At 31.6% G+C, this 16830-nt stretch overlaps 1 protein-coding gene across 3 annotated transcripts; it reads right to left on the bottom strand.

The window, feature by feature from the left end:
* Positions 1-245: 245 nt before the first annotated feature.
* On the bottom strand, positions 246-8517 carry LOC120089749 (putative protein S-acyltransferase 4). 3 transcript variants are annotated; one of them, XR_005485317.2, is made up of 8 exons: positions 7958-8517; positions 7781-7872; positions 6815-7003; positions 5497-5805; positions 4205-4426; positions 2235-2773; positions 644-703; positions 246-533 (listed from the first exon to the last, which is right to left on the bottom strand). XR_005485317.2 is itself a non-coding variant. In XM_039047129.2 (7 exons), the coding sequence occupies exons 1-6, from the start codon at positions 8181-8183 to the stop codon at positions 2243-2245; spliced, it is 1569 nt and encodes a 522-aa protein (XP_038903057.1). In that variant the 5' UTR covers positions 8184-8517; the 3' UTR covers positions 246-533; positions 2235-2242. The 3 variants fall into 3 exon arrangements, 2 of the variants coding, with proteins under 2 accessions (XP_038903057.1, XP_038903058.1); XM_039047129.2 differs by lacking the exon at positions 644-703; XM_039047130.2 differs by lacking the exon at positions 644-703 and having other exon boundaries at positions 8417-8517.
* Positions 8518-16830: the final 8313 nt, after the last annotated feature.

The raw sequence follows: 16830 nt of genomic DNA, 5'->3' as shown, positions 1-16830 counted from the left end.
TATTTAATATTATGCACAAAAGTAAACTATAGGCATATTTTCCTCTCCTAAATACCATTTAGCTAAAAGATATAGAGAGATTTTTGACATATTATGAGAGAAAAAGAAACAAAGAAAACCAAGCAAGTTAAACAACCAACCAATTTTCTTTCCTTACATCAAAGGTTTCTTATAAAACCAAAACAAATTTAGCTAACAAGAAAAAAGTTGTAAAAAAAGAAAGAAAGAATAAATGGATCAGTGTGTCTCAAGAAAACCTGATTATGGCATGTGAAATTTGAGCTTTATTTTTAAGCACTTTTAGATACATGAAAATGCAAAGCAACCAACAACACTTTTTTAACAAAGAGAAACAGAAAATTCCTCATCCACCACAATAATAAAGCTTTTGATGTGCTTCTTCATCAACATTCATTAAACCTCTACACCTTTGGTTTACCTAATGTACAACACAATCTTTCTTAAGCCATTTCTCACTGCTTCTAATGAAAACAGCAAGCATTGCTGCTTCTCTGCCTCCATAGAAATGTAACCTGTTGCAGCACACAAATTTTTGTACAAAGTTTAATGAAAGGCATCAAGAAAATGTCCAAACAATGATATATGTTGTGCAAATATATAGATAGTAAGAGTTGATTCATACAAAATGATCTGAACTTGTGTTGTTGGCTTCAGTTTTGTCAAAAGGTAACTGAACAAGAGACTAAATGAAAAATAGGTTACATTTCGATAAAGAGAGACGGATGGTCGAAGACTCGAACCAATAAACTAATGCTAGTATACAAACATGTATAAAAAAAAAATGACAAGAGAAACAAGTAAAATCAATGTCAAGAAAGTTACTAACGTTATCATAAGAAGTGGGATTAAAGCAGAAAAGTCAAGTCCAAAGTGCGTGAGCTAGGTTGTTAGGAGTTGTGAGGCTTATATGGTTACTTAGGGACATTTAGGTAAGAAGTGGAGTTGTAAAATTTGAACAATTGTTTCGTCATGAGCCCACAATGTAAAGAGTATATAAGTCATGGGATTGATATTTTTCAGTTCTGGGACCCCTGGTAGATCTAAGAACTCCTTGAGCCAAACAAGAACTCCTATTCCTTGGGCCAAAGATGCCCAAAGTTGTGATGTAAACACGAGTAAGGTAATTTGTGAGTGCAAACACATAATGGAGAGTATAAAAGCTCTAGCCCCAGATCTAAATACCAAAACAAATACGAAGAAAAGTAAATGACTAAGTAAGAGAAATAAAATCATTCCAGATCAAACATAGAGAAACTTGAGACCAAGCATAATTTGTACCTCTCTTTTCACTTTCATCTCTACCCAAAATTTTTTCCTCTCTAACTTATTTTCTTCAAAGAGAAATTCTCTCTAAATTTTTTGTCTCTGTCTAATTTCCTTTCCCTTGCTAAAATTTGTTTTTCCTCTACATCTCTAACTTGTTTCTTCCTAAAATGCTTCTTCTTTACCTATAGCTTTTTCTGTCTTAAATTTTCACCACTACCCCTCTTAATTTTATTCTCTTTCCTTCTTCACTTTTTTTTAGAATATAACACCCTCTTTGGTAACATAATTATTCTAAAACCACGTATAAAAACAAACATTAACCATTCAAAAACACTTTTAATTATACCAAAACCACTTTTTAAAATGTAGAACAAAAAATGAAATTACTCTATTATTAAACGCTCTCTACAAAAGCAATTATAATCGAATCAATTTGGCTTAAACCACCTATATTTTTTTATAGAAAAAAAGAATTTGGGTTTAAAACACCCATTCTAGATTCACTTCCAAACATGACCTTATAAGCAATGACATTCCTATTCTCATTGGTGATGTTTTGAAACATCCTCCTAAGTTGTATGTTCAGGCTACTAATTGAAAGTGAAACCTTACTGATTTAAATTAAAACTCTCATAATCTCCTGAAGTTGACCTTCAACCTTGATGAGAATTGGCGAGATAAGGGGTGGATTATGAGCATAATGCAAATAGTGGAGCTCCCGACAATGTATTTGTCATATATATATACACACACACAGATACATGTTGACTATATAGACCGAGGGAAATGGTCAACCTAAGTACAAGTCAACTAGTTAAGAGATACAAATAAGAGATCAGAAGTTCAAATCCTACCCCAATTGAGCTCAAAATAAGATAAATCCTACCCCAATTGAGCTCAAAATAAGATAAAATAAAATAACTAAATAGATAGTGGGAGATGATTACCTTTACGCCTAAAACTTTGAAGCTTTAACCTGAGATGAGTCGTGTGCATCCTTGGTCCCATCTGTGTTCACCCCATTAAGGATGAAATTTTCTACGGCTACTGCATCACTATTTTCCATTGATAATACTAGCTGGGGGTCAGGTATTCGATCACTAGCACTTTTTGCAAATTCTTCTACTTCTTGGTCCAGAGGAAATAGTGGATCAACATGAGGTCTTTCTCCTTCTACAGTCTTCAAATCATCGTCCAGATCGTCATCATATTCCAACCTCCTCAATATCTCAGGGATTGGGAAGGCCTCATCCTCCATAAATCTAGTTCCCCTTTCAAAGTCAATTTTCTCCTTTGAGCTAAGAACACCTTCTTCAAGATTAGGAGTAACGGCCACCATCATGTGATCATCCTCGACAACAGATCGGAACTTATTTGATGAAAGTGGTATCTTTGTGAAAAATACTTCTCTAATGTTCTTTACCATTCCCCTGTTATATGGATTCTCCTTCTTGTCATACCGATACCGGAAATTCTCGTAGGTGGTCTGTATTAGAAGTGACATAAATGTTTAAACTGATTAGTGATAATAGAAGCTGAACATGACTTTATTAGAACAAGCAAGCAAGTAGAATATTCAACAGTTAGCTAGCATTTGTATAAATGGTAAAAAAGAAATGACATTTGTACTGGATAAAAACAACTAAAACGGAACTCTCTAGTATGAGCTGTCTGACTGTTAGGACTTAACCCCGTTACCTTCATCTCTTCAACTAATAAATCTAGCATAAAAGGAATTTACAATTGCTCAACAATAAAATGGTTTGCTTTCTGTTTCTTCTTATTCTATCAACTACCGTGGCATTTCGAGTACTTTTGTTGTTAATAACCTTAAATGCCACAACAGACCATTAACCACCTATTTCTCAAACTTGAATTAGCAGAGGTTTTCCAAATGCATCAGATTCTTCTTATTCTATCATATTTCACATGTATTATTTTTCATGTCTACTGTGGCATTTCGAGTACTTTTGTTGTTAATAACCTTAAATGCCACAACAAACCATTAACCACCTATGTCTCAAACTTGAATTAGCAGAGGTTTTTTAAATGCAACAGAAAAATAAATGACAGTTTCTTCTGCTCGTCATTTAATCACGTCATCCTGAGAAATTTGAAAGGGGTAGAAAAGTCTTCCAAGACAAGTGTCCCCCAACACAAATTTAGCCCCAGCTGGAAGGTTTTCTTGAGAAAGAAAATCTATATGGCTTGGGGCTGTTCTTATTTTTTCTTTTGCAATATTTCATTTTTCTGTATAAAAATAAAATCAATAAGAATAATCCCAAGGTTTCTCTCACCAGACTATTGAAATCTTTTACTCATATATGTGTGTGTGTATTTGTGAGTGTCCTGACTACCTTGCACAAACGTTGGCTATTTCATACTATCAATGAACAAGTTTGTTAATAATCAAAAAGATGTTGCAACCATTTTGGCTTTAAGAGGAGAGCTGATCCTTCTTTTCAATCTTCTTTCTTCCTACAAATTTTACATTTTCCTATAAAACGATTTTGAAAACAAAAAGAAATAAACTTGTTCATAAGTTTTTTTTAATAGGAAACAATTTCGTGATAGTATGAAATGTTACCAAAGGGAGAAATGGCTGTTCTTTCCCCCTTTCTTTTGCAATATCTCATCACATCAATGAAATATTATTTTTCCTGAATAGAAATAAATAAATTAACAAAAAGTACCCCCAATGTTTTTTTTACAAGATAATCATGAAATCTTTTACTAAGTTATTCAATGTTGAAAAGACTTCTGCAACCATTTTGGCCTTAAGAGGACAGCTAATCACAAGTTAGAAACTTACAAAATATAAACCCAATCACATGCAGATACGATTCAAGGAAGTTAGATCATAATATGCATAAATTGTTAATTTAAATGGCAGAGTATAAGAACTCAAGAAGCTTACCTGGTTTGTACAAACAAGATAGGAATGGAATATGGTGAGGCCACCAACGAACCAAAAGGCGATGAAGCAATACACTACTAGAATATCTGAAAGGATATCTTTGGATACAGCCTTGAAAAAGGTTTCTTGATAATGAACAAGAATGGACAACGAAAATGACAACACATATACACACAAGATAGTTGAGGTTGTTATGAACATGAAGAAGAACCGATAATTACGCTGCAAAAGTAACAACAATGGAGACTAAGTTAGAACCCAACAAAAAGTAGCAAATAAAATGAAATAAAACCTGTTAGTACTTTCTGAGGATTTTACAAAGATTAGAATACATATTTCGATATCATCTTCAAAATACTTCATAAGAACCTTTTATCATCTAATCTTAGATGTTGTACCATGCATTCTCAATTATATGAAATAATAAAGGTCCTACCCAATGCCCATGCCCCTTTAAGGCCTTTTAAATCAAAGAATGCTATGTCTTTTAAATCCCATACCGAGTTACTGGTGCTTGAATTCTACTTATTTGTGGATGATTTGACCTACTCAAGTCAACAATTTTATGAAAAATTTGATCAACATTTTGAATATGTGCCAGCATTGTCTCATGGCAAATAGAATATGTAATTTAGAAGTAACTTGGAGCATTTTTTATAACCATTGTGCTTGTTTTCTTTTTATTTAAAAAAACAATAATAAATCTCATTTACTCAATGTCATTGTAGTTGTAGCTACATTTTAAAAATGTTTTCAAAGCTGCAGTAGCCAAGCCAATACTTAAAAAGGAAAGGAAGAAAAAGAAAACAGATTTCAAAACCTTTTTTGTTTTAAAGATTTGATAAAGAATTTAGAAGTGCACCTAAAAGGGTTTATAAAGTAAAAAGACAGTCAGTAAACAAGCCTAAGACCTTAAAATAGAAAACTGAAAATGGAGGAACTTAACTCAATACAGCAACCAACTGATAAAACTAACTTCAGAATTCAAATTGTGAAAGCAGAAAACTTTAAGACTAAAAAACAAAAATAAACCTAGTAAGGAGGTATTCGGGGCAAAGAGTGGAGTTGTTAAGTCTGACGAGTTGTTAAGTCGTGGAGCCCACTATGTAAGGACACAAGATATGAAATTGATGTTTTTTTAGTTGTGGATCCCACGAACTCCCTTGGGCCAAACACCCCAAAGTGTTTTAATCATTACTCAACAAACTAATTTTCATTACTTTAAAAACCTCAGAATTATGGGAACAATGTTTGAGCTAAAGCTTAATCACTTTGTTTAAGCATGAACTTACTATTCCAATGCACTGCCCAACCCATGGACAGTGATGATCAAATCTCTGAACACAATTGTTGCATATGGAACAATGAGATGCACGAGGAGGCCGATAAAACAGACAAGTGTCGCAGTACTTGACTTTTACTATATGACCATTTATAGTCACGTCTTTAGTCCGAGGGATTTTCAGATGTGGGGTTCTTCCATTGATCCATTCCATGGACGGTGTAGCCATGTCATCTGATTCATCTGACTCAAGAGGCCTTGAATTTCGAGGCAGTATTCCAGGATCTCTACTGGAAGTCAATAAGAGAAACGTCAAATCCTGCACATAGTTTACTTGGCGTGTGATTTTCTGATTCAAACAAGAATGCTGTTTGATTTATGAATAATGAAAATGCACTAATTTGACATTCAAGCTTTCATCTAAATTGCTAACAGTGGAAAAAGCTTTTAGAGAGAATTTAGAATGACCTGCAAGAGAATGTTGAAACACTTTTTCAACAAGCATTTTGAGAAATTTTGAGAGAAGTGTTAATTAAGTGCTTACACTAACAATAATTTCTAAAAGGACTTTGTAACCAAATGCTATAAAGATTTTGAAACATGAATTTAATTCGTTAAAAGTACTTTACAGCTTTAACCAGCCATATATTTCCATTTTAAGTTTCCCATCACTTCACCGAAGATCATGCCACATCTCAAATCTAGTGCCAAAATGATTTTCTCAAATTTTCCAATTCTTGATGCAGCAAATACAGCTTAAGAGATACCACTCCAAAAGAATCCTCTGGAAATTGGAGAGGTCATGTGTGTAAGCATGCCTGTTGCCAGCTACAGATTCTCTCTTTTTCTTTATAGGGTTGCCAGCTACAGATGCTCAAAAAGCTTATTATTTATGGCCACTAACTTTCACCCTGTTACTTGCTTACACCACTATGAAATTTAAATAATCAATTAAGTCAAGAGTTATCGATATACACTGCTCGGTTTTAGTTTTTGTTCTTATTTTGTTGTCAATAATCATAGAAGAATAATGACAACTCTAAAGTATTAAAAACACTGAAGCTAATGCTAGATAATCATGGGAGAAAGTATTCTACACAGTCTCATCTCTACAGTTCTCTTTCTTTCATTCTTTCAAGCCCTTTCACACCAATCAAATAGACAGTCCTACTAAGAAAATGGACACATAATATAATAATTTGTCAAAAGAACAGAGAATGGCAGAAGCTATGATTGTGGATAGAAATTAAATGACAGGGCAAGATTCATGTAGCCCGTATAAAAAGAATATTGGGGGCAACTTTAAGTCCAATCAAATCAAAACTCACCAGAATAGTGAGACTGAGACCACCAAATAATACAGGATACCAATGAGTGTTCCCAGGAGGTTTCTCATCATGAATCTTCAAAACTATCTTTACGCAGAAAGCAACAGCAGGTACAACAATAAGACATATGGAGAGAAACAGAGATGATACGTCAGGCCCAAATATCAATCTCCCACCACAGAAAAATCTCTGAAAAGACAAAAAAAAAAAAAAAAAATTAAGTATCGTATCAATTTGAGTAAGTATGCAATATGCATAGAAATATTCATCGGACCAAATAGTTTGAGGCAGGTATTATTCTACAACTCATATACATTTATTGATATCTTCGTCAGTGTAAATAATACATGGGATATTATGACCATCAAGACTTCACAGTCACAAAAGATTTGGAAAAGTTGAAGTACTTATTAAGTATTGAAGTGATGAGAAGCAAGAAGTGTAACACAAGTGGCCTGTCCAAACAAGAAGAGTGTCATTTTTTCGTCAAATAGTATTAACCCTTGAGTATGAGCTTGATTTTTCTTTAATATACAGGAGACAGGAATCGCATTCTTATTATTTTGATATCCAAACACTCAGCTACGGTTTCTAAATTTAAATGCAGATGATCTACACTATTTGACCAATGGCACATAAGACAAAATCTTTCAGCCCCAACCAGAAGAAAAATAGCATGGTATCTGATCATGAAATACACAAGAAATCCACTAGTTAATTCTGTTTACGTGATATTAGAGAAAGCAGAAACACTCTCACATACAACTTAGATATTTCATTCCATCAACGTTCTCAGCTCATAAACAGAGTCATCAAGTTGAACTAGGACAACATCAATCAATTGTAAAGAAAGAAACGTCACTGATACATCAAACACTATCTTAAATTGCAAACGTTGAATCAATCAATCAAACAATGAATTGAAAACAAACCCATCAACAAAACACAAAAAGGCTAAGAACTCACATTACTTCCCCTCCAAACTTGGTAAAGTCTTTTGGGTTTCTTCGGCGTGGCCATACCGAGTCCGGTGAACGATCCACCCAACTCGGAGAATCCTGTACCCAAAACCAAGGAAGAACAGAACAACCCGCTCTTATTCGTTCACCAGAAAAGCCATGGAAGAAAAACAAACGAACCCACCTCTAAAAATCAAAACCCAATTCAAAAGATGATTCAAGAAACCAGAAACACCCCTTCTTTTGGGGTCGATTTTTTTTTTTTTTCTTTTTTCAACGAAACAACGTGCGTACACGTGAGATAAGAGAAGAACAAAAGTTGAATCTAAGAGAAAAACGAGAGAAACAGAAATGGGAGAAAAGGGTTGGGACGTTTTTGGATAAAAAACCAGCTGAGCTTCTGTGATCATGAAAAGAATCGATTTCCAGAATTTGAAAGAACGCGGAGTAACCCAAGACAGAGGTTCCTCCTCTGGATCAAATGGGGTTGCTGGCAATGATGTGTTAGGCGGAAGTTTCAATTACTCGCGGCATTTACGCACGACGCACCCAACATTCTTTGTCGTTTGGATTGGAAATCGAAAGCGAATAGAAAAATAAATAAATGATGGGGGAATTTTGGTTGAGCTTTGAACTTTGCTACCTCCATCATTCCAATCATGAAACGTGCTGTCACATAGTCTCACGCCCTCCTTTATTATCATCTCCCATTCCACGGGAGTTAACTTCACACTCGTCGCTTCACTGCCAAGTCACCTTTAAATCATATTCTTTTAAAGGGAAAGATTAATTAACAATAAATTTTAATATATCTACACGTTAAATTTACTCACATTCAGCATCTCGTTAAATGATTTATTAATTTATTTTGTAAATTTCACATAGTCTTTAAATATTATTTTTATGATAAATAATAAATCCAAGTAGTATGAAAATTATTTATAGTACGGTATTAGAAAATTCTCCCAGATGAGTGTTGACAGGAAATTTGGGACTTTTTTTTAAATATATATTATTGTTATTATTATTATTATTATCATGTTTAAAACTTATTATTAATATGTAATGATTTCAAAATCTATTAGTAAAATATTGTAGTTTTTCATACACGTAGCATCTTATTTAGATAGTTATTTTATTGACTCCAGTTTTTTTTTTTTTTTTTTTTTAAATCTTCGTTTTTAGTTCGGTTTATATTTTTTTAATATATTCACAACATGAATGAAACATTGTTTCTCGTCTTTTTAAGTGACCAAAATGTTTGTGTGGATTAGGAACTACCATATTTAAGTAGTAGTAAGTTTCAAAACTATTATATATCAAAAACTACAATATTATATATATATATATATATATATATATATATAAAAGTTTGAAGTAGATGTACGCTTGTTTTTAGTGTAGATACCGACATAAATGTTAAGTTCTTAATTTCCTTAAAAAATGTCCATAAAAATATTGATAAAATTGATGGATGTTTTTGAAGTCAAAAAAATATAAATATAACAAATTTATAAAAAAATTTAATTAACAAATAAACATTTCACCTATTTTGAATATTTTAAAATTTGTTCTTATTTAAGGTAGATGCGAATGATCTTTTGCTGATGTTTTTTTTTTTTTTTTTTTGATTATATTCCATTGATTTTGTATATGTAACAAAAATGTGTTTTTTACCGTGTATAATGAAAATGTTGATTCATTTCTCATATGCTATTAAAATTATTAACATGTGGAAATGTTTATGTGTGAATGTAAATTTAAAACGTTTAATGATTTGGAGAAGATATTTTATATTTCATTTTTTTAAAATTGTGGGAAACTTATCTGGTAGTATTGTTTTTCAGTTTATTTTCCTTCAATCTTTTCTAGATTTTTTTAATTTAATTTGTTATTTACAATAAGTGAGTTGAGAGAATTGAAATCTACAACCTCAAAGAAAAGATTACATGTCAATTTTTGATAAATTCCGATCAACCTAGCTTTTGGAGATATCGTGGGTTTTCATATTTCAAAAAGTTTATGGTAGATCTAAGTTTTTAAGTTAAGGTGGTGTTTATTTTTTTTTAAAAAAAAAAATGTTAACCAACTTATATTTTTGTCTCTCTAATTTTAATTCGATGTCTATTTGGTCCATAAAATTTGAAGTATGACACTTTTAATCATAAAATTTATTTTAAAAAAATATATACTAAACGATCCTAGGTTAAATTGATAGTTAGTTTTCTTTTTATCTTTAAAGGAATTCATTCATAAAAAACTTAAGAGTTAAGTTGATGGTTAGTTGGCATTGAAGAAATGATGTGGCATGTTAAACAATTTTAAAGAGTGATTTTTTTTTTGCTTACTTTTTTTTTTTTAGCTCATCTGACTTTTTTTTTCTTTTTTATTTTTACAATAGTTGTGGATGGAGGGATTGAATTTCTGACCTCAAAACACGAAGATCATGTCAATACCATTAACTCGCTCACTCTAAATTTTTTTCACCTAATGTTTAATCATTAATGTATGTGTCTAGTTTTTCAATAATAGGTTTAGTAGTTAAGTGGCATGCTTCTTCAAAAATCATGTGGTGAACTGATTTGATTTTCTTTTTCAAAAAAAATTAATTTAGGATTTTTTTTGCCTGATTAATTTAAGTTCCATTTGGTAACCATTTAATTTTTTGTTTTTATTTTTTAAAATTAAATCTTTTCTACATTTCTTATGATTTGCATATTTCTTAAGTACAATGGTTGAATTTTTAGCCAAATTCCAAAAATAAAAACAACTTTTAAAATACTTTTTTTTTTCTCAAATTTTTCTTGGTTTTTTAAACAATTAGTGAAAAGTAGATTAAAAAAAAAAAAAAAAAATTGGAGGTGGAAGTAGTCTCTGTAGTCGTAATTTTCATAAACAAAAACTATAAATAAAATGGTTACCAAATGGGACCTTAGGTATTTGATAGCATACAACTTGCTGAAGTTTATGATAAATATTTGTTAAATGAAATTTTGAAAGGTCAATATATACAATTCATTTTAAAGTTTGGGAACTAAATAAGTTTGATTAAAAAAATGTAAGAATATATATAAAGATTAATATAGAAATAAGTAACTAAACTTATAATTTAAGTTTATCACTCAAATGTTCAACCCATCTTAAAAATATTTTACAAAGAAAATGGCAACGTGATAGTTAAAAGATAATTTGATATTAGATATTCAACTACTTAATAAAAATGTAAATAGTGCCATGTTTTTTTCTTATTTTTTTAAGTAATTTTTTCTAATTGAATTTGGTTAATTAGACTTTTTTCTTTTTTTTGGATACTTAACATATATACCATATATTCATGGAAAATATTAAATTTCTTGTATTCTAACATCAATTTTTATTGAGTAGATATTCGATTGAAAAATATTTTGTATTTACCAGTAAAATAAAAAATTTATAAATTAAAAGAGTTATTTTTAAATATAAGAAAATGAGCAAATTTATTTACAAATATAATAAAATATTACTATTTATCGGTGTCTATCATTGGTTAACAGTAACATTTTACTATATTTAAAAACATTTTCAGCAGTTTTGTCATTTAAAATAATTATGATGACTATATAAATATTTAGTCTTAAATTTACTAATAATAGAATCACCAATTAATTTCTAAGTGTAATTTAAATTTGATGGGTAAACAAAAAATATCTTTTTTAAAAAGACGAAAAATAAAATAAATAAATAAAGGCCACATAGTACAAAATATTGTGAAATTGAGGAGCACAACGAATATGAAGAAAATATAATATAATAACATATCATTATAATAATAAATAAATAAACAAATATGATAATAAAATTAAATAACTAAAATTATGAAAATTTAGTGAAAATTTGAAGTGGATTTCTCATCAATGTCTATGATTTTAAGATTCACTAAATGTCACTATTTATAGGCAAGTAGGGTGTGGTCTTACATGGATACTAAACATGAATAACTACAAAGCACATGGACAACATGAAGATTGACACATGACTTTTAGGACATTAAGTAATGATCATCTATTTATTTTTATAATATTTATAATACTCTCCCTTAGATGCCCATATATATATAAAATATGTCTTGTAAAAATCTTACCGAGAGAAACCCAATGGAAAAAAACCCTAGTGAAAGAAAAAAAGTACATATTTCATATAATATATACTCCTAAAAGAATACAATATATTTAGCATGAAAACATTACTTAAGATCTTTAAGTCGTCGTACTCAAATGTTGTGCACTAATTATTCAAAAGTCGTGGTTGGTAATACCTTTGTAAATAAGTCCGCCAGGTTATCCTTCGAACAAATTTGTTGTACAGTGATGTCGTCATTTTCTTCAAGATCATGAGTATAGAAAAGCTTCAGTGAAATATGTTTTGTTTTATCTTCTTTAATATATTCTACTTTGATTTGACTATGCAAGCTGTGTTGTCTTCGTATAATATTGTTAAAAGATTTTTATTAGAAGACAAGCCACATGTTTCATGAATGTGCTGAGTGTTGGGTTGTATGTCCTAAAACTCACAGTTTGTAATATTAAACATATTCTATTATTAATAAAGATGTTATTCACATTTATTCGATAAAACTGTTATTGAATATGTAGAATGCCACTTGTAAAGACTAAATTCAATAAACTAAAGATTTAGGGCTATTATATGAATACTTGAATTTTATGTGGTGACATAAAGATGGATCAAGTTCGAGTAAAAACCAAAACGGTCTATAGTATATAAATAAAGTTGGGTGTCTTATTCTGGTAACACTATCGGATGCGGCCCACTCTGTAGTTGTTACAATTTGTTGTAAAGTGCTACAAACAAAGTGATCATGATTCGTTCATGTAGTGACATGAGAAGCAGGGGCGTCCTATGCAATGGGTTTGCATAAGATCGGACCAAGAAATAAGTCACTTTTACTTTATAACGTTGTTTACTGTTTAAGACTGACTATTTCAAATCGATGACCTAGGTAACTCGACCTTAATCCTGAGCTAACCATGAACTTCTATTTATTCGACATTATTCTTAGATTTGCATAGGTGAGGATTGGCTCAACAGCGCCAGCTCAATAAGCCTCCCATTTCAGGGGTAAGACCGGGTAGATAGCTGGAGACATAGGGTGCAAGACGAAATTCATACCTACCCAATTTAAGGTCTTGAACAATGGGCCATACCCTCTCATTAGCTCGAGAGGACTTAGTTTAGCAATTGGATTGCAAACCAATTGTTCATTAGAGGATTAGTGGGACTTAAGAAGCAAGATGTAATTTCGGGGGTAAAACAACATTTGATCCAGCCGTTATTACGAATAACCTGTGAAGGATCGACTTACTGATTATGGTTAAATTAAGTGGATAGAAATATATCTATAGTCAGAAGAGTGCAACTACTGAACTATAGTGGTGTGTCTCGGTAGTTAATGGATATTGTTTAATTTGATTTAAAGAGTTTAGCCAATTAATCTCAAATCATTGGAGTCATAATCTGTAGGTCCATAAGGTCCCTCTACTAGCTTGTAAATTTTGGATTAGTGAATTGAGGGGTTTTGAAATATTCAAAATCGAAATTAGGGTTTCGATTTGAAGTATTCAAATTGCAAATTAAGGTTTGAATTTAAAATGTTCAAATTCAATTTAGGGTTGGAGAATTATATTCGATATAATTAACGTTTAATTTATCGAAATTAAACGTTATCGGAAAGATTAAAATATTTAAATGATGATTTAAATAGTAATTACATGAATATGATTCATGTATGATTTAAGTGTTTAGTTAATTTAATATTTGATATTAAATTATTTAATTAATTAATTAAATATGTTTAATTAATTATTTAAAATACTAAATTCATTTTTTCAAATTTCAAATTCATTTCAAAATTTGAATTTTGATTTTAATTAATTTAGAATTAATTAAAATGGAAAATCAATTTGAGATAGTGGGAAATTCCATATTTTGAGTTGCTTGGTGGATTAAACACAAAACCAATACCTAGCCCACTTCCTTGTTCCATTTTGAAACTTTTAATGATCAACAACTGCTCAATTAAAGAGAATAAAAGTACATTAAATATTGGATTAGATTGGAAGCCATATCTCGAAACTTCCCACAAAAAAAAAAAAAAAAAAAAACAGAGATAAGTCCAAGTGAAGCTAGACACATTATATATCTCGATTCAAAATAAGTCCAAGTGTTTGTAATGAGAAAGAGTTGCAGGATTTGAAACAAAGCAAGGAGGAGACATTTGAATAGCTCTGACCCCATTGAGTAACCATTTATTTTTTGGGTATATTCTTTTAAACCTTCGTTTGTAATTATTCTCTAGAATGAGTGACTGATGCACATCAAATTTTCAGCAAAAGTTACTTACAGTTACATTCAGTGTATGATATAGGAATAGGTAAAGTTCATTAATGAAAATATTTTATTTTCAAAAGGATAAATTGGAAATGATGTTGATTGAGTTAGTGGTTGCATGTAATTGTTAAATAAAAACCTTTAATTTCTGAAATTGAAGGGGGAGATCTAAAAAATTTGGAAAATTTCTGCAAAATTTCAACTTCTCTCTCCAACCCTTTCTTCTCTATCCTAATTAAGCTCAATCTAGCGTTTCACCACTCAAATCCAAGTTGGAGAATAGTAAAGAAGACACTCTTGGTGGTCTACTGTTAATTTGGAGGTCGAATTCGTGGAGAGCAGCTTGGATTTCGTGGAATTCTTCAAAGGTATGAGTTTTGAAACTCTTCTCTTTGAAATTATTTTCATGCATGTTTTGAAACTCATATTAAATGCAATTAGAGTGCTTATTGATTCTGATTGCTTCCACCGTATGCTTGTACATTCCATCAACTGGTACAAGAGTGTGGTTTAAGCACTCAATAAACTATAATTTGAGTTGGTGGGTGAATTTCTATGGATGCATGTCTGGTTGACCGATATGGTTCAAATTCAACTTTGGCATTAGATTTCTCTTTGATTATGAAGTTTAATTTGTAATTGACTCTTGTTTGATGAGCTTATGTGTGTTCTCTAGAATCTATATTTTTACTGGAGTCAATAGAGTTAAAATTAGGCTATAATCGAAGATCGAAGCAAACATGATCGGCTGTAGAAACTGGAAGTTCAGCTACTGCCCTCGCAGCGTCATGATGCTATTCATAAAGCATCATAACGTTGTTCATCCTGGAGCTCGAAGCGTTACAATGATGGGATGCAGCATCGTGATGCTGTTCATCCCAGCCTAGAAAGATGCGCATGTTAGTGAGCTAGTTCGTGCTGGTGAAGCCAGTTTGACCAGGTTTGGTTGGTTTTTGGTCTAGTTCGGCCTCGCTTTGAGCCTTGAAGAGCCGATTCAGGCAGTTTGGATCGGGTCAAGTAGTCCAGGTTCTTTTTTAAGCTAATTTTGAATTATTTGTAATAATTAGTTAGTTTTTCTTGCTTAGGATGTCAAAATTGAATCATATTAGTAGTGTTTAAATATTTATGCATGTGATGTATGTTATATTTAAATTAAACATGTATATGCATAATGTATGCCATGTAGATTTAAAATCCCACCATAGGATGCATGTTACTATTGGGATTGGTGTCCTAATTCTCCCAGAGTTTCGTAGTTTGTGAACACTGTATACATTGTTACAAATAAAATAAGAGTTATTTTATTTTGCATTTACTCATATCTAATAAACAAAGATCTGTGGTTATTGTATGTAAACTTAAGCATGTATATGAGATATACAAGTGGATCGTGTCTTAAGTAATAACCTAAAAAGGTTTGTACTATAAGGATAAAGGAAGGATACCTTATCCTAGCAACACTACGGATACGACCCACTTTGTAGAAGTTTACAAGTATTATGAACTACTACAGATGGTCTAATCCTGACCATTCATGTGGAGACATGCGAGCGGGGATGTCCTATACAAAGAGTTTGTATAAGGCTGACCACGAGATGATTCGTCTCTTTATATAACGTCATTGATACTTGAGACTTACATCTCACTCAAACGACCATAAGTAACATGACCTCAATCCTGAGTGAGTTGGGAACTCCTGCCATTGAAGGCAGTCCTTTGATTTGCATAGGTGCGAGTGGCCAGAGCGCTGACTCAAACCTACCACTTTGGGGATTTGTCTGATTTGGGAGCTGGGAACTCAACTTCACAAGATGAAGTTCACTCCTTCTCCAAAGCAGGGGTAAGTAGATAGATTTCTCCTTTAAGGGCTGATTCCCGGGCTTGAACGAGGTGGCGCCACACATCTTCTCATGGCCCGAGAGATGTTCACACATAGTAGGACTATGTTGTATTGTTCATTAGAGGGATCAGTGGTACTTAAGGAGTAAGATGTAACTACAGGGGCAAAATGGTAAATTAGCCAAGCTATACTTACGAACATATGTGAAAGGTCATCGTACTGATGATTGGTTATATCCAATGAACATAGAAATATATTTGTGGTAAGAAGAATTCAGTTGTCGGTCTTTAGTGGAATGTCTAACAGTTAACGGATGGTGGATATCGTGGCTAAAGAGTTTAGTCAGTTATTCATGTACAGTTGGAGCTTCGAGCCATAGGTCCATAAGGACCCCTTGATAGCTTGGATACAAGTTGAGAATAAGTTTTTGGGCCAGTTTGAAATATTCAAATTGACAAGAGGGAATTCGATTATATATGATATAATTGAACTAGTTAATTATATATTATATAATTAACTTTATGTATGGGATACTTTAATTTGGAGAAAATTGGATATAAATAAGATTTATATCTAGTGGAAGAAAAATACTATGATTAATATATGATATTAAACCATAGGTTATGAATATAATGTGACTACATTTATTATCTATTAATTGGACAGTTATAGGATAATTGACCGATGTCTCTTCTATTTTCATAACGAATGAGTAAGATGATGAATCGCTTTGAGACACTTAAATAGCGCATGGTGTGTTAAGCATTAGATTGGGCATATATTGTTGAAGTGTGTCATCGTTTAGTAAAACCAGAGCCTATACGATAGTGTTG

The sequence above is a fragment of the Benincasa hispida genome, chromosome 11, assembly GCF_027475165.1.
Source record: "Benincasa hispida cultivar pf3 chromosome 11, pf3_genome.v1.1, whole genome shotgun sequence".
In the NCBI taxonomy this organism is placed as follows: Eukaryota; Viridiplantae; Streptophyta; class Magnoliopsida; order Cucurbitales; family Cucurbitaceae; genus Benincasa; species Benincasa hispida.
Note: the sequence above shows the minus strand (reverse complement) of the source record. Positions and strands in the feature narration are given on the sequence as shown.